This window comes from Psittacula echo (genome assembly GCF_963264785.1).
Source record: "Psittacula echo genome assembly, chromosome: 7".
Classification (NCBI taxonomy): Eukaryota; Metazoa; Chordata; class Aves; order Psittaciformes; family Psittacidae; genus Psittacula; species Psittacula echo.
This window is the reverse complement of record NC_137740.1, coordinates 61,098,022-61,123,237: the sequence shown is the minus strand read 5'-3', so window position 1 is coordinate 61,123,237 and position 25,216 is coordinate 61,098,022. Positions and strand designations below refer to the sequence as shown.

The following is a 25,216-nucleotide window of genomic DNA, read 5'->3' as shown; positions in this document are numbered from 1 at the left end:
TCTATTCTATATTCTGAGGGGGATCTCTCCAGAGATTTTAAGTTAGCATCAAAGGTTTTTTTTACCTGTTCCATCCAAAACACACAAGCTTCATAGGCTGATCCTCTTGACAATCCAAGGCTCATGCACTGCCAGGTCAGCTATCAGCCAACACATGTAGATAGGTTCTTTACAGTGTCACTCCCATTCCTTGGGCTGCTATAAATTGTTGTCTAGATTATTACCTGGTGATACCAAAGCACAAGTTGTATTGCCAATAAATCAAAAAATATAATGCTAAAGACAGCAATTCTGTGCAATTTACCTCCACGTATAACATACATTTTGAAATCTACATCAAACTCAAACTCCCCTTAAATTTCATATTCATTTGTCCTGACTTTTGCTTATTTCATTAAAACCAAGGTTCAACCTCCTGAAGCACTATCTATGTATCTAAGACTTCCCTCTTCTTCCCACAGCTGATGCAGCTGCTAGGAGCTCTGAAAATCACAGCATAAAGATGTGGGTGCACTAAATCACAGTTCATTTCTATAAACACAGCCATAGGGAGTGTACCTGCATCAGTATAACAGAATTCAGGTGGCAGCTGTCATGAGCACCAAGAAATAACAAACACTCGTACTGCAGGCATCTTCAGTTTCTTCCTCCATCTCTGAAGAGCTTGCACTAACCACTGCACGATCAGTGTCCAGGGACTGACAACTAATCACTTATCTTAATCACTAATTAATTAATCACTTTCTTGGTCATTTAAAATGGCCTTTTATGCTTTTTTGTTAGTACTTTTGTTTTTTGCTATGAAGAAACTCACAAGCTATTTAAAAACCGCACAACTCTGAAGCGTACAGAGAATACTAACAAGATCTTGTTTCCTTAGGGGCTGCTATGTCCGTGGCTTATAAGGTGTACTTCATGAGAAAGCTGTGGCTGAATGTAACTCCTGGGAAGGACCTGAAAGCTGATTCAATTTTTCATTACCACCAGGTAACCAGCTCCCTAAAGCATAAATATAACAACAGGCAACGTGAGCCAAGAAATCATCCTGAGAAAGCTAAGTCTGCTGGAGTATTACCGAGGCCTGCATTATAGAGCCTCCAGAGGAATGCCTCTGGAGAGCACAACTCAGCCCCAGAAGAAGGTTTATTTCTCACAGTGTTCACAACTTAGCTATATTGCTTATGTTAGGAGCACAGCTCCCTTATGTAATTGTTCTCTGGAGGTGCTAATCTTGCTCTGTAATTGTATGGAGAATCACAGAATGGTTTGGGTTGGAAAGGACCCTTTAAAGATCATCCAGAGAACCTCCAGGAGTCAAAAGTTCTTGGGATGTCTTTGGACTGTGTTTGGCAAGACTCACATCCTGACCTCACAGCTTTAGTATGTGTAAGCCAGTGTTTGCTTCAGCCCATTCTGTCTGGATTCAGAGCTGGTCTCTTCCAGGAGCTGCCAAAGTACCTCAGAGGCTATCACAAGTGTTCCAAGGATGAAGCTGTCCAGCTTGCGGGGCTGATTTATAAAGTGCGCTTCAACAGTGACCGCACACAGCTGGCAATCATCCCCAAAATCCTGAAGGAGCTGGTGCCAGACAATCTGCTCCGAGTAATCTCACCAGAGGAGTGGAAGAAGGTAAGAACATGAGCTTTCACGAATTACACTACTTGCACGGAGCTTTATGAGAGAAATCAATCCACACTACAGTTTTGGTCTGACAGTCTTTGAAAGCACTATGGAGGGACACTACTGGATGTTGTTGGTTTGCCTTTTAGAATCCAGATTTGGCATCTTCTCTACCAAAGCTCTGAAAGGTATCTGCAGCCCTGGATGACTGGTTTGAAATGTGCGTCTCTCTTGGAGATACTAATCTACTTCCAGTGCCCAAAAGAAGAGTTAGAGATAGGAAAGTCAGTGATGGGACTGGAGATTGAGGAGCTCAAAGGGAAAGAGAAAAGTAAGATGTTTCATAGTTTGGCCAACACATCAGTCACTTTGTACCATGTGTATGCTGCTCACAGCAAAAAGCTCTTTTAGCCACCGGAAGGCAAGGTTTCAGCAGGTACTTACCACTTAGTCCACTGAGGAAGACACAGGACAGAGTTTCAAACAGAGGGAAAATTCACCCTACGTGTTTCAGCAGAAAATGTGATACATGTCTGTGGGTGTTGAACACTGATTTTGTTCCATCCCATATTGCCCTCCGCCCTGAAATCCATCCTCTTGGGCTCTTGGACTTCCTTCACCCAACTCATTAGTAAGGGACACTGGGGAGGGTCTGACTCTACCTTGTCCCACGGTAAGGCTATTTTCATTTTCACTGTCTTGTGACTGTTGCTGTGGATAAAAGACTGATCTTGGTGATGGTCTTTAGTGCTAATGCTGGACGCTGGAAACCTGCCTGTTTCCAATTGAATGGGCTTTGTATTCTTTTTTCTAAACAGAGCATTACTGCAGCATATAGTAAACATGAAGGAAAAACTGTGGATGAGGCCAAGATTGCCTTCTTGAAAATGGTATACCGGTGGCCAACGTTTGGATCAGCCTTCTTTGAGGTGAAGGTAGGTTTAAAAGCCTGGATGAATGGCTTTGATAGTAGACCAGCACCGGGGCATATGGGCTGACTATAATTCCGTATTTGTGTAAGTATAAAGCTGAATTCCCATAATCTACTTAGGAAAACTCAGTCACTTGAAAGTGAGGGGATTTTTATCCATTCTGAACTACGCCTGTTATTTACTGGCTATGTTGTTGTTCCAGTCATAATACCTAATACTACAACTATGCAGTAGTTGTAGGGAGGTTTTAGTTACAGATACTTAATTGCCCCATCACTGGTATCCATAACAAGATGCTGCCAAATCTTGTGTCTCCGGGGACTCTTCCCTCAAAACAGAACTATGCTGATCTTCTCATTCTGCAGTGGATACCTCCAGGAATCATTTCCCACTTGCTACCTCTAATTTGTCCTTGCTAGGTTCTTAACTGGTTTGCAACCAACTATTAATCCTATCATCAGATTGCTTAGGAAATAGTGGATCTGATTCTGCTTTTATGTAGCAGCTGCTCAAGTCATCAATATATGGCTGAAAAAGTCATCCTTAGCAACAGTTACACAATATGGAAGAGCTTTATCTTTCAGTGTTTGTCTGGTAGAGAGAATGAGAAGCACTGGACACTGGTGAAGGTCACTATGCACTTGGTATGGATCATTTCTTCGTTTTCTGCTTAACTTGCTCTGTTACTTGTTTATAGCAAACCTCAGAGCCAAATTTCCCAGAGACTGTGCTGATTGCAATCAACAAGCAAGGAGTCTCACTGATACATCAGAAGACAAAGGTAACAGCTGCTTCTCAAGAGTCTATGTAAAGAAGGATTTGATTGTGCTAGTTTAGGGACAGCAACAAGGACCTTCTCCCTGAATGGCAGGAGAGGGTAAGAGTCCCTCAGTTTATTTTCTGTGTGAAACCGAAGGAAGTGTTACTGCATCACATCACACTTCTTTGCAGTTTATACCCTGGAAAGGAAACAGTGCAGAACATCTCTGAAGAAAAGAAGTATAATCATGATGGACATGGGCAAAGGCAGATGGACGGTGCACTAGGGAACCTGCCTTAGCTTTGCAGGAAACCCAAGCTGTCTGAAAGATCAGGTCGAATGACAGTGTTTAGCACCTCTCTAACCCAAACAGTCTGGTCCTAACTAAGTTCCCAGGCAAAAGTGTTCATGAATATCACTATTTGCTTCTAATAGGAAAACAAATAGCCAGTGAGTTTTAGATCATTGCAAATACAACAGCAGTGTGCTAAGGCAAAGATCTATATATAATGAAGTTTCATTAGAGTGCTTAAGACTCACTTAACTTGGTGAAAATACAACGTACCACTAGTTTGTATGCAAGATCTACCTTGATCCACCGTGTTTGTAAATGAAGTGGGAAAGAAAAGAATGCTCTGGCTTTACAGGTTTTCTCACATAACAGCCTGTTTTCATTTGAGAAATGTTCTAGAGCTCAGTCTGTTTCCCCTTACAGGATATTTTAACAGTCTACCCCTTCAATAAAATCTCCAATTGGAGCAGTGGGAGCACATACTTCCACATGACAATAGGGAACCTGGTACGAGGAAGCCGGATCTTATGTGAGACATCTCTGGTAAGAAGGGTTTTGTCAACCTTACACACAAGAAACTTGTATGTTTTCCTTTACATCCAGAATTGCTACAAAACACTGGTGTCAAAACAGATGTTAAAACCAGTGCAGGTACAAAAAGCATTCACTGCTATGTCAATAAAACTGAAGTTTAGAACTGGTTCAATGGCATTTAATGCCACCTGATACAAAGCTGTAAGCCACAGAGACACGTGAAAAAGGTAATTTCCCAAATTCTTCCCATAGATCCAAATTCCATCTATCCAAGACATTAAGAAAAGACTGTACTTACCCAAAATACTATGTAGGAGGCTTCTTGTCACACACGGTTCGATCCATCTACGCAGTAACGCCACCCTTGTGAGATTTTACACTTGAGTAGTATCACCTTTTAAAGAACTGGTTTCAGATTGCCCACACTCTCAGACAAGCATCACTGTATTCATATTCAAAGGTAAATTTGTAAAGATAACAGGAAAACATTTAAGGGCTAACTTCTCTCACAAAAAAGCTTGGATTCCTAAGATGTCAATCTACAGAATGAATGACAAGGAGACAGGGAAGAACCAAAGAAGAAGATAAAACAGGGAGGACATTATAATTATTTTTGCTTCTGGAGCATTTTGAGACACATCAGACCTTTTTCTTTTCTGACAGGGTTACAAAATGGATGACCTGTTAACATCCTACGTTCACCTGCTAATGAATGCTGTAAACAAGCAAAAGAACCTCCCGGCCTGAGAGCAGAAACAGAACCCATGACCTGTGTCTGTGCCAAACTACCTGTAATTTCATCTCCTAGAAGAAATGCCGTTTAATGAGCTTGATGACCGGTCTTGTGAACACACACTGAATGAACTGTGTTACTGAAGTACTACAAGAGAAGCTCGAGTGAGCGTGTACTTTCAAGCATCTGTAACACTTGTCTGTCTTAGATGTAGTATAAGAATTCCATTCAGAGTATGGATTTTAATGTAGTAAGGAGGCAGGAGGATGGAGGAACCCTAATATGAGAGCCTCTAGATTTCCTCTGTTCTTAAAGAGAGACACACATTAACAGTTGTCTTCCTTTTGGAAAGAAAATGCCATCTTGTATATATGCCCTTACCAAACGTATAAGCCCCTTGAGTCTTTGCAAACAAAGGTAATGTTATTTTTTTTCCTCCTATTGGAAATTCTAAGCATGGAGAAATGCCCTTTAGTAGTAGGATAACTGGACACCTTGAAAGGTAAGATGCTGGTTTTCATCCTTTTATCAGTAAGTTACATGCTGTAATCTACCGTGGACTATGACAGCTAGTTACTGTCAGAATCTTAACACTCATTCCTTTGTGATGCTAAATTAGCAGACTGTCCACTGGTTTTCCATTGCCTTGGTTAAATTATTTTTCTTTCTTCCTTCCACATTTTACAATGTACTTCGTAACAACTGCTTTCTACTATGCAGTTTCTAGTAAGCATAAACAAACTCTGAAATAAGTCTGGCTTTTGGGTCATTACTTTTACTCCCACTTCAAGTTACAGATGTGCTATTCAGTGCAAGTCAGACTTGAATAATGCAGTCTAACAAACATCTGCTGAAAAGAGACTTTTCTGCTCTATAAAAATGTTCTCAGCTTGGAGTCATGCAGACATTCCTTCATGAGACAAGAATTAATAGCTCTAATTTCTCCTGATCTTTTCTATTTCCTGTTTAGCAGGCACTTTGAGTGGTAAAACTTGTTCATATCTCAGACCTTTGAAAACACACAACTTTGGCCCTTTAGGAACCACAGCAATGCTCAGAGCATGTAAAGGATATATGTACACACTGTGGTGGTTCTAAGCTTAGCCACTTACCCCATCAGAGAACAAGTACTCCTTCCTCAACAACAGGCCCTTCCTTGCTCACAGTGAAACATGGACATGTCTTAAAGCATTTACACCAAGTTCCTTGAGACACAGCCTGGCAGGGCTGGAAAAGCAGCTCTGCTAGATCTCTCACATTTGCCAAGGTATGCACAATGGTTCTCTTGTTCCCTCTGATGTGTGTGTGTGAAATTCAAACGGTAATAGGAGTTTTGTACATGGGTGGCAGGGAAGAGGCCCCCCTCTCTTTGTGCATATAAATGATTGCCACACTTGTCAGAATAGTTGATGGTTTTGCATGCAATTAGATATTCCTGCTGTAGTGACCATTGCTGGCAATGGAAATGTCTGAGACTAATGATTTGTTTTGTCATCCTATGTAAGAAGCGTTCAATACTTTACCTGTGCAAAAAGAAATTTTGCAGCCAAACTGTGTTGTTTCTGGTTTTTAAATAAACACTGCAGAAAATCAACCACAATGCCTTTTTTAACCAGGAAATGGAGTATCTGCTCTATATTCATGTAACCTAAACCCACCAAATATCCACTACAGCCTGCAAATGATCAAACCATTCCATCTACTCGCCATACAACACAATTTGTTGTATGTACACGAATCATACTCATCTACAACACAATTTGTACAGCATAGCCTCTAATGCTCCATCAACCAACACATCACCAGGAAAGCAGCAGAGATCCAAAACGTGAGTTCACCACACCAGTGCATCAGATTTGGGCAATCCCCAGCGTTCCTCAGGGTGTGTAGTGCTCTCTGGCTCAGCATCCCAAATGTGACTTTTCTTTCACTGTACAATACACAACTTTTTTACATTTGTTTTTTTGTGTGAAGATTTAAAATGTATTACAGTTAACTTTATTACAGAAACATAAAAAGGGACAGGGTTACAACATTTGAATCCACAATCACATGTTTCGGTTAGCACAGGCAATGTGTGACAAAATGAGAGCTCCACACAGTGCAGAATCCGCACTTCTCATCAAGGCCTGAACCAAGGCAAGTAGCTGCTAATTCTTTTACTCAGTCTATACCATCCTCAGCACTTAATAGTGCTTTACAGACTAGTACAACCACACTTATTACATTTGCCTGCAACCTATTCCTTCACCATCCAACCACTTTTAAAAAGGTGTCAGTCACATCACAATACAAAACACACACCATCTAGAAACTCTCTGCACAGAAGGTTGAACAGTATTTGCCTACATTGCACAGACTGCTGTAAAAATAAACACCAGGATGCAAACCCTACAGAGTAGATTTGGTTGCCATAAAGAAAGACTGTGATTAACATACCCTTTGAATACAAACAAGCTTCACATAGTGTGGTTTCTAATAGCAAAACCATTTCAAGTGTACTCAGTGAATATTAGTGATTTTAATTCGGTATGTATAAATATGAATGTAAACTACAGATGTATATAATGAGACAACAGCTTTTGCTAAGTGTAGACTTCTGAGCCAAGTTCAACCTTGATATAAATCTACACTCTCCAGTGGTGTGATGCCTAGGATGAATTTGGCCAGCATGTCTATTCACAGCAATGGAAAAAAACATGCAGCTTGTTTCTGACCAAGACCTTGACTTTTAAAATACCCCAAAACCAAATGACCAACAAACTAACAACCAACGAACCTGCTATCCTAGCAACACATTAAGGAAAAATCTTAAGTCTGCACTATATTCTACTCAGTTTTTAAAAAGTGGACTTGAAGCAGGGAAAGGTTCTTTTATTGAACTATTTATAGTTATTTTTCCTACTCCTTCAATTCCACTGTCCCACAAAAGGCATGTCAGTAATATTCCTGTAACTCTGCACATTGTAGGCTATGAACAGCAGAAGTATAAGAAAAATAATTGTGAAACATTACTAATTTAAGAGATCCTAAGAGAACATCACCCTCCGCTAATACAGAGGTCAGGGAGTATGATGATTTTTTTCCCTCCAGTAATTTGGGAAATGCTTTAAAGATAAGGACATAATCCAAATGTTAGATAACCAAACAGCTCATCAAAGACAGTATCAGCTATACTTTGAACACTGAAGCTTATTAGGTCTGAGTTGCAAATATGAGACAAAGTGAGAGCACACACTCTATCTCTACTTGCAGTACAAAAGTAATTCCATTCACCTCTACATACATGCATTTTCCATTGCTGAACTTGAGAGTGGCCACTGAAAGAATATTACCTATTGCCTGCTAGTTACATAGTCTTTCCATATTCACCAGTAGCTATTTGGCTGGGTATTCATCCACATCTTCCCAGGAAGCTGAAGATACACAGCTGCTCAGCTTTAGCATTAGACATGCCCTGTGGCTAAAGTTATAGGAAGAGACCTGAATGCTTCATGCTGAGAAGAGTCTGCATAGCATACTGAATTGCACCTAGATTCTTTGCAGTGGCCACATACTACTGCACCAAAAGACATGCTGCTCTTTGTGCCCTTAACTACAGACCATTTAAAGGCTGGTGAGAGAGAAGTGACTAGCCACATGGTCTCCTACAGCAGTGACAAAAGCAGCTACTATTACTGTAAGCTACAGTGCATATTGTTCAGAAGAGGATGAAAAGAGTTCTACTGTTAGGATTAGGCCTGTCCCCTCATCAGTGTTATAGCAGAAGCAGTATATCCTGGTTAAAAGTTTATGGTAGCTTATGGCACCAAAAAGCAAAGCAGCTGAAGGAATCTGAATTAGCAAAGGCATTAAGTATCTAAGAGATGGTCCCACATGTAGGATTCTTACCTGCACAGAGTTAGCAAGGATTTCCCACCACTGCTGTGATATCACTGGTGCAATTTCATGGGTAGTAGCTACAGCAAGTGTGTGAACAGCTGTCAATGCTTTAACTATTACCTAGTTTAGATCTATTTTGAGCAAAGTGTGATGGCAGTGAGGGCAATTTTAAGGTAGATTATTTCCCCAATCTAGTTGCTTCTCACACATGCAAGAAGTGAGGAAGCTCTAACTTCTTGCCAACTAATTCTCTTGGGACTGCAGGGTGGTGGACAGGCCCAACTGTTGTGTTCATTTGACCTACTAAACTAGCCACTTTTTGGAAGATTTTAATCATGCAAGGGACAGCAGTCCTCCAGTGCCTTTCATCCTGTTGACTTTGTAAAAGGGCAGGCAGAAACTCCAACTATTTAGGCTGCTCAGCTTAGTTCAGGACAAGGAACTATGGAGGACACCTACAGAGGTCTCAGAAGCTCCCCATGATTATACAACACCCATGTGACCTCAGGAACAGCACTGCTGATGGCTCACGCTTGAAGAAATATCAAGGATGTTCAAACCCAGTAAATTTCCCAAGTTTTATAGCAGAGACAGGACCAATGAAACTTCACCAGTGATAGGCAAAACTACAGAGCAGAACTATAGGTTAAGATGTACAGCTTCATGTCTGAGGTCCTCTCTTTAAGTACACTCAGGTCTTAACAAGAAAGGTGATAGGAAACTCTTATTTGGGTGAACTTTCTAAGAGAAATATGTCCTGGGTTTTTTTTTTGCTGCATAAGAGCACGTTTGCTACAAGCCATAAATATCAGACACCCCTTAATGTAATTAGGCTCTCTGAAGCATGACCAGCAAGTGTGCACTCATCTTTCAAATGAAGTGAGAAGGACAGGGAAATTGAAGTGCTTAACTAGGCACCATATTATCAATTTGATTTCATCATGCAAACGAATAACCAAGGCTCCAACCACACTGCCTCAAGAAATGTCAGCAGTGCCAGTGGATAGGACATACTTTGTGTTGACCATTAGAAGCTCCCATGTAGTAGTAGAGAATAAATGGAGAAAATTTAGTGTTAGTTTCTAAGAAAACCTTTCTTTTCTCATAGCAACCTCCTCATTAAGGAGAGCCCAACTATCCTGGAGAGGCTGGTAAGGCCTTGACAATTGAGACCACCTTAGTACTGGGAGGGAAGCAGCAAAGCAAACTTCTTCAGCGGCCTTAATACTGGACCTAAGTCAGACAAGTGAGCAGCACAGATGCCATAACTATTGGTTCCTGGGCTTTCCTAGTAAACCTGCAAACCAGAAGGACTGCAGAGGATCCATATATGCTCAGTAGGAATTTGAAGAAAGATCAGAACATTTTGCATGTAGCAAAGAGTGACAGCTTTCAGAATATTTGTCTACATGTTAAATGTCTTCACCCAGGGTTAGAAATGTTTATACTTCAACTGAAAAACAGCAAATCATACATTTCTTCCATCCCTACACTTAACTGCTGTTTCCAAATTCCTTAGACTATGGAGGACTGGAGACAGAGCTGAGGAAGGACAGAATGTGTACAATTCACAAGGCAGAATAAGTTGTTATTATAAAATTCATAACCAGCCTGTAAACTGCTCAAGCAGAAATCATATTTCTCTTTCTGCCAGTGTTAATAGATAATCGCTTGAGAAAAGGGATAGTCAAGATGAAAGCTATGTTACCAGAAGAAGGGGAAGGTACTACTTATCTTTGGTTTCACTTGTTAGTAATTGCCTCTGTAATCAACAGCTGCTGCTCACAGCAGCTTATGACTGTATGAGTGCAGTCAGTAGACTGACAGACCTGTTTAAGCAGAGTTTAAATCCAGAGCTTTTGGTTGTGCCTTCTTGGATGTCAGCTCTGACAATTTCTTCAGACGTTTCTTCAGTTCCAGAGGGAATTTCTCATAGCACTTCTTGCATACAGGCTTCATGTCAAACTCCACAAACTTATTCCTTTAACATAAAGAACAACAGCCTATTAAAATGCCATTTGCAAACTGCATGCTTCACTAAATCAAGTCTCCACGCATCTCTGTAAATGCTGTTGCTTTTATTCTACTGCATGTATGAAACAACTCACTTCCTCATCTGGTCATGTAAGTACAGACATAAGTTTCTTATCAGGGAACTAGCATCTTCAGTATTGCTAGTTAAACAAGGAGCAAGATTTTGCTATATATTTGCATATAGCAGTCTAGAATAGTAATTTTGTTATCACAGTATGGAAGCATCGCTTCTAAGGTCCTCTTAGTGATGAATTAGAGCTCCTTCATGTACAAGGCCAGTGGGGTCAACCCAGCACAGTAGGCTGAGGGTTTGAACCTGAGAAAGGAAAAATGTAGGACTGCTTTGTTTTCTGTTCCTATTCTACATATTTGAAGTAACTAGCATCATATTTTCTTTCAAAGTAATTTACATAACTGCAAATGATGTCATTGAGGGGAGCATCCAGACTAAGGAGACATGGAGGCTGCACGTATTTCAGGACAAGCAGTTACTTGAGTTCAGAGCCTTCTTTCTGTACTGGTGAGTGAGTTCTCCTCTTACGCAACCTTCTTATAGGACATATTAATAAAGGAAAACAATTTAGAGAGGATGCTGAGTCCCAGCTCCTTTTGAGTTCTGAAATCAGTGGAATTACAAGCACCCACTCCCCCAGAGCAAAGGTATACTGCCCCTCTCAGAGGTACTGGCTCATGGCTCCCCCAAGCTGATACCCTGCCTTAGAAGCAAATGTCTCATATGGTCCAAAATGTAAACACTGACTTACTTCAGTGTAAGCTTGATGTTGCAGGTGGAGCAGGAGAAGCAGTTCACACACCAGGCCTTGTTAAGAGCTGATACCACTGCAAAAGCACAAAATAAGAGGAAATTGCTGAATTATTTGAATTTGGATATGTATCCAAATTCAAATGAGGCCAGATGTGAAAAGAAACACTGATGCTTTGCAACTGTGGGACGGCAACAGCTGCACTAACAAATGGAACAAGGACAGCAACCCAAACCAAGGAGAGAACAAATCTTACCATCTCCCTCTATCACGTGGCTGCAGTTGTAGCAGACATCTCCAAAGAGCTGCACAGCAAAAGAAATAGGAACAGGAACTCATGTTACTGACTTGTCATGGTCCCCAAACTACACAGCTGCTGTGAACATCAAATCCTAACAATCAAAGAATTCCCAGTCGCAGCAGCAGCACCCAGCTATACCAATTTAAATCTTCTGAATAACTTCTCATACACTTGCCAAACAGTTTATGTTCCTTTGGATCTCATACCACTAAGTACTACAAAACCTTTTTTGTTGATGCCTCACACTCTACCACTGTTACGTTATCTTAAACTCCTGTAAATGTGGCAATTTGGAGAAAAAAAGGATCAGTAGAGTATGATGCTTACTGCAGACAGACATCTCCTGTTGCTCAATTACAATCATGGAAATAAAACCTTGAGCTACGTTCAAAAGAGTAACACTTTTATAAGAGACTAATTTATCTGACAGAAGAAAATACCAGACCCATAGCTGCTCAGTAGAGTCATACAGAAAAAACAGGATTTGATTGTCTTTTGAAACATACTTTTCTTGTGCTTTAGACAGTACAACATTTGTCTTAGGCCCGTAGAAGCAAGTAATTATCAAAGACCACACAGATAGTTTTGGAGTAGAATTACAGGGATTTTAATCAGAAACCACGGTCAGTGGTTTTATTCTGTCAATGGCACAAAGCAAAATTAACATCCCCATGACATTCTTATTGTGTTCTCAGCATCACTGTTCACATCGACCACGAAAAAGCTATTTTTTCTGTTAAATCTCACTAACTTCTTAATACCACATCGCCTCTACACATTCAGAGTATGTAAAATCTGCAGAGCTTTGCATACGTAAAATGCATTTACCAGTCAGAGCAAGTACCTACGGGACACATGGCAGAATTTACCTGGTTATAGTGGGTTTCACAATAAGCCAGTCCTTTTTTCTCATAGTGTCTGTGACCCAAGAATGGCTTCTCACATTTGGCACAAACAAAATGCTGGAAAATGAAAAAAGACATTCAGCTGCAGGCAAAACAACTATTCCATCAGCAGGGAAAAAACTGCATGGCTACAAATCATGGCTCAATATGAGACACCTGATCACAGAATCCCAGACTGGTTTGGGTTGGAAGGGACCTTAAAGTTCATCCAGCTCCAATCCCCTGCCATGGGCAGGGACACCTTCCATTAAAGCAGGTAGCTCCAAGCCCCGTCCAACGTGGCCTTGAACATTGCCAGGGATGGGGGTGCCACAGCTTCTCTGGGCACCCTGTGCCAGCGCCTCAGCACCTTAATAATGAAGAATTTCTTTCTAATATCTCATTTAAATCTACACTGTTTCAGTTTAAAGCTGTTACCCCTTTATGTTTTAACAATACTCAGATAAGAAAATCTTTACAAAAGCAAAAGAGGAAATACTTAGTCTACTATAGCAATTAAGAATCGTATTAAAGATCAGTAGAAGACCTGATGAAATAGCAATCATTTTGTCTTTTTCCTAATAGACTTGCGGACTATTATCTTGTTTGTGTCAGAGAGGAGAAACAGGAACATGAAACGTGGCTGATATGAATGTACTTCAAATCAGCAGCATCCCAGTTCAAGCTCTAGGAGGCTTAAATCACTAAAAACATAAGCCATTAAAAAACTTCAGAACAAGCTATGACGACTCAGCTGAAAGTTACAGAAAGAATGAGCTGAAAAGGCTTAAAAAGCAAGAACTGCACTAGCTCTGCCAAATTACAAATCTTAATACTGTTATGAACCAGTTAACTGGGGTTGGAGAGGATATATCCATGTACATCATAATAAACAGGTAAATTGATTAGTAAGCAGAGGCTGGTGTATTGGGTTTGCATGGCTAGATTTTGATAGTGGGGGGGCTACAGGGGTGGCTTCTCTTCCAAAATGTCTCCTGAAGGAAATTTCAGATTCAGAGAGGCCTCACCTCAACATGCCATTGCTTTCCCAGAGCATTGACCACTCGTCCCTCAATGGGCCTGCGGCAGGCTCCACAGATAGGGATTCCCATCTTGTCATGGCAGGGCAGGCAGTACAGTTCTCCCTTCAGCTCCCGGGCCTCAGCAGTCAGCTCCTTCCTGAAAACACAAACATGGCACTAAAATAAGAACACCAACGGAAGCTCTTTAACGTGCGATATGGAGTTTTGAAAGACTAAGCTTTAAAGTTAACCCTAAGCCATGGAAATATTCATGCTATAAATGTAGACACAGCAAATTAAGCTACTGAAACACAGTTATTGTCAACTCATATTTCTGAAATTGTTTTCTCAGTTTGCCAGACAAGAGACTATACATGGAGTATCATGTGTTCAGGTAGATACTCTGGCAGAAATACGAGGTACACTTATGTGGAACAATGATGCATCGCGCAAAGACTCAAGTGAATGCGATAGCTCAGATACAAGGACCATCTTAGTAGTGCTCAGCACTGAGCCATTTACTTTATTCTTCAGCACTGACAGCCAATAAGGGCAGTACTGTGCCCCAATTATATTGCCTTCATGGTAAGTAATTCAGGTCAGACAGGTATCAACACCGTGATGGACTACACCAGAAGACTGACACAGCTCACCAAGTCATGCTTTTTTTTTTCTACCCAGGAATGCAAAGGGAAACTCTTTTGAATAGCCTGCCCACAGCTGCCTTTGGACAACACTATTATTGCAATCTGCACGCAGCCTTTCAGGTAAGTTTATACCAAGGAACTATTTCCATTTTCAGTATAAAAGAGCATCACTCAATTTGAGGATAAAAGAACACTGAATGGCAAAATAAAACTGAAGTCTCTGTAGGCTTTCCAAATTCCTTTTGATTTCTCCTTATGCAATTTCTGTTGAAACAGCTAAGTTGAGGACTTGGAAAGGACTGCACTTACTGTTTGTCTCTCTCCTTTTCAGTTAGTTTAGGCTATGAGAACATACCCACAGTGGGTGCAGTTGAAGTGATCCGGATGGTAGGAATCATTCCGGAACATCAGAGGCTGCTCCTCAATTATCAGGTGGCACTTCTGACAGATGTATTTGCCCAGTCCCTTAGCTTTTTCACGGTTGTGGCACGGCCTGCACAGATGCCTGGTTGGACACAGTAAGGAAAGGAAAATATGAAGAAATTCTTTTTCCTAAACCAACATACAGTGTACGCTGTAGGATGTACTTCATGTAACAGAAGGAGTGTCTTCTGAGGTCAGACTAAACAGTTTAGTATCCTGTCATTCACACCAGCTGTACAGAAAAGAGCATGTGGATGGAGCATGCATTTCCTTAGAATATTCTTCCAACACTCCCTGATTTATATCCCATAAGGAATATCACCTGTCATTCTTCTAGGTATCCTTTCCAGTTCTTCCATATCTTTTCTGACAGGTGGGCAAGGAAAGGTGGCAACACCCTCCCTCTGTTACTAACTATGGGATCTAGCCATAACAGAGGCATTACAGCACTGTGAAAGAGTAAAAAATATGAAACCAAAACAACATTGCTTGAATGCCTTTACCATGGCTGGATTCCTTAGTTTTCAATAGCTAGGACAAATAAGAGTATGAGCTCTTCTGCCTACAAATTCATTTTATTCCCAAGTCAAAGAAAAGGATGAACTGATGGCAGTTTTGCAACTTTATGCAATAAATCTAACTGTGTTCCTATCACATGAACATACTACAAGTGCAACCTTGAACAGGTAGATAAGCCAAATTTCTGGTAGAAAAAGGGCAAAGGCATAAACAACTTCTGTAAAGGCTAAGGGAATCCACCAGTTTTATCTCAATATTTAGGAGCTCTGAGGAGAAGCTGTTCAGTTTACTCGCCTATTACCTACCCCTCCAACTGCAATGCTGCAGGCTGAGAAGAGTTTATGATTCTATGAAGGTGACAGAGGAATGACTTCTGTGGGGTTGTCACAAAACAGACGAGCCTGCTTAATTCCTTTCAGTGTATCACTATGTGAAACGCTCACAGAGATTTACAGGTCATTCTCAAAAGGCACCAGACAAAAGGGAAAGCTCAAATGGAAAGGGTAGATTTATGGCTGAAGTAGTGGGATCTTTGCAGGGCCCCTTCCAAAATTCTGCTGTGATGAATCACATACCCTTAGATCTGTAAAACAGGCATAAGAATACAACACAGATGTTGTTGTGAGACCTCAAACATTTATGACCCTCAGCTGGCAGGCGCCTGTCTAAGTGCTAAGTATCATTATTATTCTCTACAAATCTGAATCCTCCTGTCAGCAAGAGTCTCTCTCCAGGGCTGGAACTACTGTGTGCCCAGACGGAGTCCAGCAAAAGCAGACAGCACCCCATTATAAGGAAACATGCAGCTGTGCTCATCTCAGCATAAAGGCATCAATTTTATTCGCCACTGTCAAATGCAGAGTAATTATACAGGGCAGGACATAGGGACCCTGAAGCAAGTGTCCTGAAAGAGACCCCTCTCATTCAGCTCAATAAGATGCCTTCAGCCATTTGCACTGATAAACCATTATCAACCCCTCCCCACACACAAACCCTCTCTGCTGTCCCATAGACCCTCCTCTATTGCAGGCAAAGGGAAGTGCTGGACAGGCTAAGCTGTTACCATGGCAGCCACCCCTCTCCCTCTCCTGCTCCCCACTCCCACCATGATGGAATTATCCCATTCTGAAATGTCCTGTTGTGTCTATTAATACCAGACTTCCCCCAAACAATGCTACTCTCCACCCTCCTAAAATAATCAAGGGACTCCAAGAAGTCTGTGTTCACGGCTGGGAGTTCAGTAGCAGCTTTCAGTAACACCATGAACACTGGAATATTCATACAGTATATTCATATCTATAACAGCAGCAGCAACCCCAGTGCCAAGAGCTCAGCTGGGATGAAGCCTTCTCTTCAGTGTTGGGGCATCCTCTCCCCTGCTCTGTTGTGTGACTGAGCTGATAATGCGCTATCAGAGCTAGAAGGACGCTATATAGAGGGGCTCCCCTCTCCACCCTCAGCAACACTGCAACTGTGTGCTCTTTTGGGATCATCTTGTTTCACTATTGCTGCTTCTACTTGGCTTGCTGTCACCAGGAGTTCCTTCAGATTTTCCCCAAAAGGACCCTATACTTCACCCACAGGACTGCACTGTGAAGAGGTAAGAGACAAACTTCCATTAGCAGAATAATGAAAGAGCTTTCCTAACAGCATTACTTTTAGCTGGTATCAGTGAGATGGAAAGACACATGCAGAGGTGGATGAATGTACTGGAAATGCCTGAAACTAAGAACTGGCAACGTTTTTGAACCTCAAAGAATAATTTCCTCACTCTGCTTTACGTAACTGCTCCAAAACGTAAAAGGTCCTTGTTGTTTTAGGTACTTCTGGACCTAAGGTACATCCATTTGTACCAGGACAGCTAACAGCTGTATGGCACGTCCAGTGCTCTCTGACACTGCCTTGATGCTCACAGAAACAAGCATTTCAGCTGAAGGGTGGGAGGCTCAGCAAGGAGTGACTTTTTAGGAGGATAATTTTGGTCAGAAGCAGACTAATTTTAATGAGCACTTCCAGTGAAAGCCATTCGACAAAGACGCTACAACCATAATCATAAAATACTACAAAATAACCATAACCCCCCCCCAACTAGCATCACCTCAAACCAGAAACTGTTCAGGCTGAGAGCAAGTACAGGTATTTCTGAGATCCACTACAAACCCTAACATATAGTTCAAATTTATCTGCAGTGGGCATTATAACAAACGCTCCAAACTAGCCAGGTAACTAACTTACGATGAGCTAAGTATTTCTTCTGCCTTATTAATTGTTTCATTCATGATACATAGAGCATCTGCTGAAAGAGTAATCAGATTGTGTCTGTACTGACAGCCTTGTGGGTTGTTATCTTGCTGGCTTCCGAGCAGAAGAGAAACAGGGCATAAAATATGGCCATTTCAAATGAGCAGCGACATCCACATTCCAGCTCAGCCCTGGGAGGCCTGGGATAATGGCTCATTCCAGAACAGTGCTCTGTTTAGCAATACGTAAATCACTAAATACTCACAGAACACCAAAAGAGCAATCCAAGTGGAAATTATTGGACAGTGAGCCAGATCCCTAAAGGAGTTTTCTGTCTGTGGAGTCGAAGCCTCTTGCACCATATACATTAGCACAAACTACACATTCTAGGTCATTTGGGAAGGTTTCTAGTCTGCTCTTAGCATTCACACAGACTAGTACAAGAAGCTTTCTAAGACTTTGAGTGCTTTTTTGTAAGCATAACAAACCAAAAAGAAAGAAAAAACCTAAACATTAAACACGTATATTTTAAATTGATAGGATCAACCCAGACAAAATGGAAATGGAACTGTACGTAATAGCAAAGGACTTTCCACGGGTCCAGACAGGTACCAATGGCAGACTCAAAGCTGCTATCACTGGGGACAGAACTCTCAGCCCTTTAAGTCTTGGCTATTCCAAGTCGGGCACTGACACTCAGCTGAATCTGAATCCCAGAGATCCTCCTCATGAAATGAGCTCAAATAGTTCAACGTATCATGCTGCTAAGCCCTCAGTATTTAGCTTGTAAACAGGGAAAATGTCTGCTTACTGCTTCACTTCCTGAAGAGATATAAATCATCACCCTTAAGACAAGAGACATCCTTATTTCCTCTGTTAGACAACCCTTGCTTCTGCCTCTTCAGCTGGTCTGAGCCAGCATTTACTGCATTATCAGTGTCACCATCACGTATAGAGCAATCAGACCACCAAGCACTGACAGGTGTCTATGTATCACCTGACTGCATTTTTCACAGATGAAAAGCGTATTTAAACCAAATGCCTGACACAAAAAAAGAGGCTACACTGCCAGCACATCAGGTGAGAGGTACCAGTGTAAACTAACAGCCAGTAAAAAGGCATGGCCTCGTTGTATTTCTCCTTTGGCATGCAAGACAAAAATACATATTTAAAGTAATTCCATCCAAGGAGGACAAGCATTTGAGTATGTGACACACATACTGTCACGTACTTACTTGTGTATTACTACCACGTACAAACGTCGAAGTCTTGTGTTCAAAAACACTTGCATGTTTTACTTTGCGAGGGACAAATAAACACTAGAAACAAAAAATGCAGGCTCCTCCGCAAAGCAAGGGAATTCACATGGAAAACTGCAGCAGGGCATTTTCCTTTTGTATACGAAAGCAAGATTTCACATCTATTTTTTACAGATAAAACATCCCTTGGAAAAAAGGGCTGTACAGTCTTCCCTGCACTTCTTGTAATTATAAAATGATAATCTGTTGCCATCTCTAGGATTACAAAGAAGCTGGCAGCAAGCAGTGAGTACATAGTACCCATACACTCAAACCTAGAGTCTTTTTGTGCCATGAACATGCAGGGTACCCAGGCAATGTGCGGTGTCAGAAGGACCCTCTGTGGCCATGTGAAGACATTTCAGCTTCTGAATTTCATTCAGTCTCCCTCCTGTTGACTTTCATCTCTTCAACTGTGAACTAAACACAGATGGTCCAGCAGACTAATGTCCAGCTATTGTAGTTTTCTGTCCACCTGAAAGTGACAGCAGCCAAACAAAAGATGGCAATTACCTTGGAATTTTGTTTACATTTTCCAATAGATGGGTTTGTCCTTAATCCCATTTTGGTCTCTCAATGAGCCACCAATATTTTTAGACATCTGAAGAATTAGTTCTGCTGGGAAGCTGGATGCATTGTGTAATGCCTTGGATCAACTGTCTAATGATGTAAGATCTCAGCATGTAGCACAGGCTCTGCCCAAGACTAAAAATTTGACCTGACAATGTCAGGAACCACCTTAAAATTTTATCTCGGTCAAGGAAAATGGATCTGTTTAAAGACGTATTCAATATTATGGAGAAATGGTCAACCAGTACAAAATGCAATGGTAAGCACAATGAAGGTACTGCTGTACATACTGTAACACCTCTGAGGAATCCAATAAACAGAGACGATGCTGGAAACTCAGACTGCCTGCATTTCCCCACCACCTATACCTATAGATGAGGAACGTATAAGAAGCCACGGGTAGGTACCCAGAAAATCTTACCACCTTCTGGTGATGCTATTCAGGAGGCTGCAGACAACAGAGAGACTGTCCAGGCTAAGCACAGTTTTACTGAGCTGCCACTTGGAAAAGGCCCTGAATAAGCTACAGTGGGAGTTCAGGCTTTCGAGGGAGGAAGAGAGGAGTTATGCTGGGAGAAGAATTGGCTGCAGGGAAGGATGGTATTTTGACAAGTAACCAACAGCATGAGCATTACTAATAATCTTTTTTGAATCAGTTCAGTGCTTTCTGCTGTACAAATGAGATGCTCCTACTCATCTGGAAAGTTTCTTCCTATAGTGGAACTAGATGCATTGCCTTAAATACAGGTCTGCAGACTAAGTAACTCTTCACAGATTTTCAGGAACCCTGCAGGCTTTTTTAATAACAGCAATATCTGACCTGTCTGCCAACTCTTCTAGATCAGGACAGATATTCTAAGCTAGGTCACCTTACAACAGATACCTGTGCTCAGAAAAGCTGACTCATTGTGAGCTCTTTAGCCTGAATCAGGCTTTCAAATTAAACATAGTAAATTCTTTCTAGCTAGACATACAGAATCCACTTCCAGCCTTCCATTAACCAGGCACATAAGCATTGCACTACTCTCTTATGGAACTCATCTCAGCCCAAGTTGAAGACTTTATTATTATATATAATTATTATTACATAAAATTATTATTATTATTAGAGACCAGCTGAGCAACCTGGACATCCATAAATCCATGGGTCCAGATGGGATGCACCCGCGGGTGCTGAGGGAACTGGCGGAAGTCATTGCTAGACCACTCTCCATCATCTTTACCAAGTCTTGGGAAATGGGAGAGGTGCCTGAGGACTGGAAGAAAGCAAATGTCACTCCAGTCTTCAAAAAGGGCAAGAAGGAGGACCCGGGTAACTATAGACCGGTCAGCCTCACCTCCATCCCTGGGAAAGTGATGGAACACCTTATCCTTGATGCCATCTTAAGGCATGTCAAGGGTAAGAGGGTTATGAGGGGCAGTCAACATGGCTTTACCAAGGGGAAGTCATGCTTGACCAACCTCATAGCCTTTTATGAGGAAATAACACGGTGGATGGATGATGGCAGAGCGGTGGATGTGGTCTTTTTGACACAGTCTCCCACAGCATCCTCATAGCTAAACTGAGGAAGTGTGGTCTGGATGATCAGGTAGTGAGATGGACTGCGAACTGGCTGAAGGAGAGAAGCCAGAGAGTTGTAGTCTATGGGGCGGGGTCTAGTTGGAGGCCTGTATCTAGTGGAGTGCCTCAAGGGTCAGTATTGGGACCAGTATTATTTAATATATTCATCAATGATTTAGATGAGGGAATTGAGTGTACTGTCAGCAAGTTTGCTGATGACACTAAGCTGGGAGGAGTGGCTGACACGCCAGAAGGCTGTGCTGCCATCCAGCGAGACCTGGACAGGCTGGAGAGTTGGGCAGGGAGAAACTTGATGAAATATAACAAGGGAAAGTGTAGAGTCCTGCATCTGGGCAGGAACAACCCCAGGGTCCAGTATAGGTTGGGGAACGACCTGTTAGAGAGCAGTGTAGGGGAGAGGAACCTGGGGGTCCTAGTGGATGGCAGGATGACCATGAGCCAACACTGTGCCCTTGTGGCCAAGAAGGCCAATGGCATCCTGGGGTGTATTAGAAGGGGGGTGGTCAGTAGGTCGAGAGAGGTCCTCCTTCCCCTCTACTCTGCCCTGGTGAGACCGCATCTGGAATATTGTGTCCAGTTCTGGGCCCCTCAGTTCAAAAAGGACAGGGACCTGCTGGAGAGAGTCCAGCGCAGGGCAACTAAGATTATGAAGGGAGTGGAGCATCTCCCTTATGAGGAAAGGCTGAGGGAGCTGGGTCTCTATAGTTTGGAGAAGAGGAGACTGAGGGGTGACCTTATTAGTGTATATAAATATATAAAGGGGGAGTGTCACGAGGATGGAGCCAGGCTCTTCTCAGTGGCAAACAATGATAGGACAAGGGGTAATGGGTACAAACTGGAACACAAGAGGTTCCACTTAAACTTGAGAAGAAACTGCTTCTCAGTGAGGGTGACGGAACACTGGAACAGGCTGCCCAGGGAGGTTGTGGAGTCTCCTTCTCTGGAGACATTCAAAACCCGCCTGGACACATTCCTGTGTAACCTTATCTAGGTGTTCCTGCTCCGGCAGGGGGATTGGACTAGATGATCTTTTGAGGTCCCTTCCAATCTCTAACATACTGTGATACTGTGAAGCTCGTAACCAGCTAGTCAGCTCTCTGTTGTGGTTCCTTCAACAGGAATTAATGGTCTGGAAAACGTGTCTAAGTAGGAGGCATTCAGAATCTTAATAGAAGGGTTTAAACTCACACTGGCCTGTCATGTTAAACACCAGCATTAGCTAACAGAAGACATCACTTATTTCCATGTGTGTGTGTTTTCAGGTGTGTTTTGGGGGCTTGTTTCTGGTTTTCTTCACAAAACCAGGCTCTTTCGTAATAAACTGTCTCAATTCTTGCAGGGTTTGTTTTTTCCCTTCAAAACTGTTGTGAAAAATGAATGGTCCAGCAGATCCCTCAAACCTACTCTTCAACTGCTCAAATCCATCAAATTTCTCTTTGGAAACCTCAGAGCAATGTGGCAAAGAGACACATCTTGAGAACATCTTTTTTGCAACTTTCTACTTCCTGGACTTCATCCTGGCTTTTGCTGGCAATGCCCTTGCTCTTTGGCTCTTCATCCGGGACCAGAAGTCAGGCACACCTGCCAACATCTTCCTGATGCATCTTGCTGTGGCTGACCTGTCCTTCGTGCTGGTACTTCCTACCCGGCTGGTGTACCATTTCTCTGGTAACCACTGGCCATTTGGTGAGATCCCATGCAGACTCACTGGCTTCCTTTTTTACCTCAACATGTATGCCAGTATCTACTTCCTGATGTGTATCAGCGTTGACCGCTTCCTAGCCATTGTGCACCCTGTGAAGTCCATCAAGCTCCGGAGGTCCCTTTACGCCCATTTGGCATGTGCCTTTCTATGGGTTATAGTTGGGGTTGCAATGGCACCTCTGCTTCTCAGTGTGCAGACAGTTGAGATGAAAAACACAACTGTCTGCCTGCAGCTGTACAGAGAAAAGGCATCACGTCATGCCCTTGTGTCCTTAGCAGTGGCATTCACCTTCCCATTTGTTACTACAGTGACTTGCTACTTATTGATCATCCGAAGTCTGAAGAGCGGGAACAGAGTGGAGAAACACCTGAAGGAAAAGGCTATCAAAATGATCATCATGGTCCTGCTGATCTTTCTGATTTGCTTTGTACCTTATCACGTCAATCGCTACATTTACATTCTCCATTACAATGGAACCAAAACTTCCTGTGGAACGCAGCGTATTCTAGCCCTCAGTAACCGCATCACTTCCTGCCTCACAAGCCTAAATGGTGCCTTTGACCCAGTCATGTATTTTTTTGTAGCTGAGAAATTCCGTGAGGCTTTGTGCAATCTGTTTTGCGTTAAAAAGACTGTAATGTTGCCTCAAACATACGAGGGTAAGACAAATGAAAGCTCACTAAGTGCTAAATCTGAACTGTGAACATGACTCTCGTCACTGCTTCAACTTAAGAATGCTCTATTCCACCAGAACCAGCTGAGAGCGCAAGTATGCAGTGAGATAGTACTCCCGGAGTCAAAGTCATCTTGAGGAGGGAAGTTCTGTTGTTTCTATGGGACTGCAATTAGCAAGAACCACTCTGACAACAGAGGTTGCATGTTCTTGTCTTACTGAAACTGCAAACACAAGCACAGTTCTACTGATTTCCAAGATGTGAAACTGAGGGCTGAACACTTAAAAACAGGGAAGGGAGCAAAGAAGCTATTAAACTGATACATTTAAAACCAAACCAAACCAAACTTAACTCCCAAAGCATTCATAACAACTCTTCCTCTGCACAATGCATACAGCCTACTTTAACATTTTATACTGTGCCAGTTCCTGAGACACTCCCGTGACAGACCTGCCTGATGAAAGGATAGGATGCCTGCACGCTGTGTTTAAGTCCCTGACTTCAAAGCGCTTAAACATCATATGAAGAAAATTGATAATAAATAGTGGAAAGGAAAAAAAAGACCAAAATGCTGCACTGCACCCAACCTGGACTAGAGTTAAGACTGAACTTATAAGTCTTTTACTACTTCTCAGCATTCAGAGCTGGAGTTGAGCACTAAACTTCACACTGCCTTTCCTATCTGCCCTCTGCCATTGTCTAAAGCTGCAGACAGAGGTTGGACAACTTTTAGTATTTTGCCTCTTTTAAGTGGCTCCTAGCAAAACATCAGATATCTGGGTAACCCTCAAAGTAAAGAACTGCAAAGGGCTGCTTAGGAATACAGCATTCACCTTAACCATATACTGAATTATAAAAATACGAAACCAAATGGCAAAACTGAATAGGAAGCATATGAAGGAGTTCAGTCTACTTTGCCCAGAAGAGATTTGTATCTTTGAGGTGTTTTACAACTTTTTTTGGTGACTTCTCTAGCAAGGCTATTCCCTCACTACAGATAAAGTAGGGATTATCTTAACTATCCTCACCGCTACATATTGTATCCAGTGGAATATGCCTGGAAATGACAGGCACACTAAGGAAGAACAGGTACAATGAGAAGCAGGAAAAAGAAGCTAAGAGTTTCCAATATTATTTCCTAGAAGACAGCTTCTATGCTATGGAGATAAATATTAAAGGAAATAATGTGATTTATCCTTTTTATGTGCAGATACATACATTTGCATATCTCTTTTCAATGCTCTTGGGAATGAACTCCTTACTGGTTTAGATTTGGTCCACAAACAATGAAATCAAATATGCTTTATATTGCTTGAACTGCTTCAATCCTGGCTGCCTTCCCGAAACACCCTAGGTACTATCACAACAGCCCATTCTAACAAGCTTAGGTGTCAAAAGAAAACCAGTTATGCCCAACTCCAGAAACTAATGCAAAGAAGTTGCATGAAGGATGGAAGAGAAGAGAGAGTTGAGAGGACTCCCTGCTGGACAGGGTACATGTGTATAGCCCTTCTTTCCCTTTTTCACCATTTAGTTAGTGACAACATAATCTCTAGGAAACTACTAGACTTTGCTGAAGACATATGAAAGCCTGAAATTAACTATGAATTGAGCAACAGTGTCTGCTAACTGCTGGATTGTTTTGTTTTCTTATCATGGTATGCTTTTGTACAAGTGCCCTTCAATGTTTTTTATTTCTTACTTCTTAATTAAATGCATTAATCAATCTTTAACACTCATTTTTTATATTTCGATATATAAAATGAATTATTTCAGAAAACCAGGGGAACAGGCTTTCC

General features: G+C 41.9%; 3 protein-coding genes across 4 annotated transcripts in view; 2 read left to right on the top strand and 1 right to left on the bottom strand.

The window, feature by feature from the left end:
* The window catches only part of MYO7B (myosin VIIB), a gene marked incomplete at both ends in the record, with an annotated part of 47,433 nt that extends 42,548 nt beyond the window's left edge, over positions 1-4,885 (top strand). Inside the window, 6 exons of the mRNA XM_080623928.1 lie at positions 881-987; positions 1,444-1,629; positions 2,439-2,555; positions 3,250-3,333; positions 4,028-4,147; positions 4,802-4,885. Coding sequence (XP_080480054.1) covers positions 881-987; positions 1,444-1,629; positions 2,439-2,555; positions 3,250-3,333; positions 4,028-4,147; positions 4,802-4,885 — 698 coding nt within the window. The remainder of the gene's footprint in view (positions 1-880; positions 988-1,443; positions 1,630-2,438; positions 2,556-3,249; positions 3,334-4,027; positions 4,148-4,801) is intronic.
* Positions 4,886-9,942: 5,057 nt separating this feature from the next.
* Positions 9,943-25,216, bottom strand: part of LIMS2 (LIM zinc finger domain containing 2) — a 31,821-nt gene continuing 16,547 nt past the window's right edge. For both annotated transcript variants that reach the window (XM_080623897.1, XM_080623896.1), the window contains 6 exons: positions 14,761-14,910; positions 13,765-13,915; positions 12,722-12,814; positions 11,808-11,856; positions 11,552-11,627; positions 9,943-10,734 (listed from right to left, as the gene is read on the bottom strand). In XM_080623897.1, the coding sequence (XP_080480023.1) occupies positions 10,587-10,734; positions 11,552-11,627; positions 11,808-11,856; positions 12,722-12,814; positions 13,765-13,915; positions 14,761-14,910 (667 nt within the window). In that variant the 3' untranslated portion in view covers positions 9,943-10,586. The remainder of the gene's footprint in view (positions 10,735-11,551; positions 11,628-11,807; positions 11,857-12,721; positions 12,815-13,764; positions 13,916-14,760; positions 14,911-25,216) is intronic.
* On the top strand, positions 16,865-24,498 carry GPR17 (G protein-coupled receptor 17). The gene is made up of 2 exons (XM_080623760.1): positions 16,865-16,947; positions 22,378-24,498. The coding sequence occupies exon 2, from the start codon at positions 22,412-22,414 to the stop codon at positions 23,444-23,446; it is 1,035 nt and encodes a 344-aa protein (XP_080479886.1). The 5' UTR covers positions 16,865-16,947; positions 22,378-22,411; the 3' UTR covers positions 23,447-24,498.

Bases quoted from the DNA above. Each gene is read 5' to 3' on its own strand.
- GPR17 (XM_080623760.1), top strand. From the start codon at position 22,412: ATGAATGGTCCAGCAGATCCCTCAAACCTACTCTTCAACTGCTCAAAT.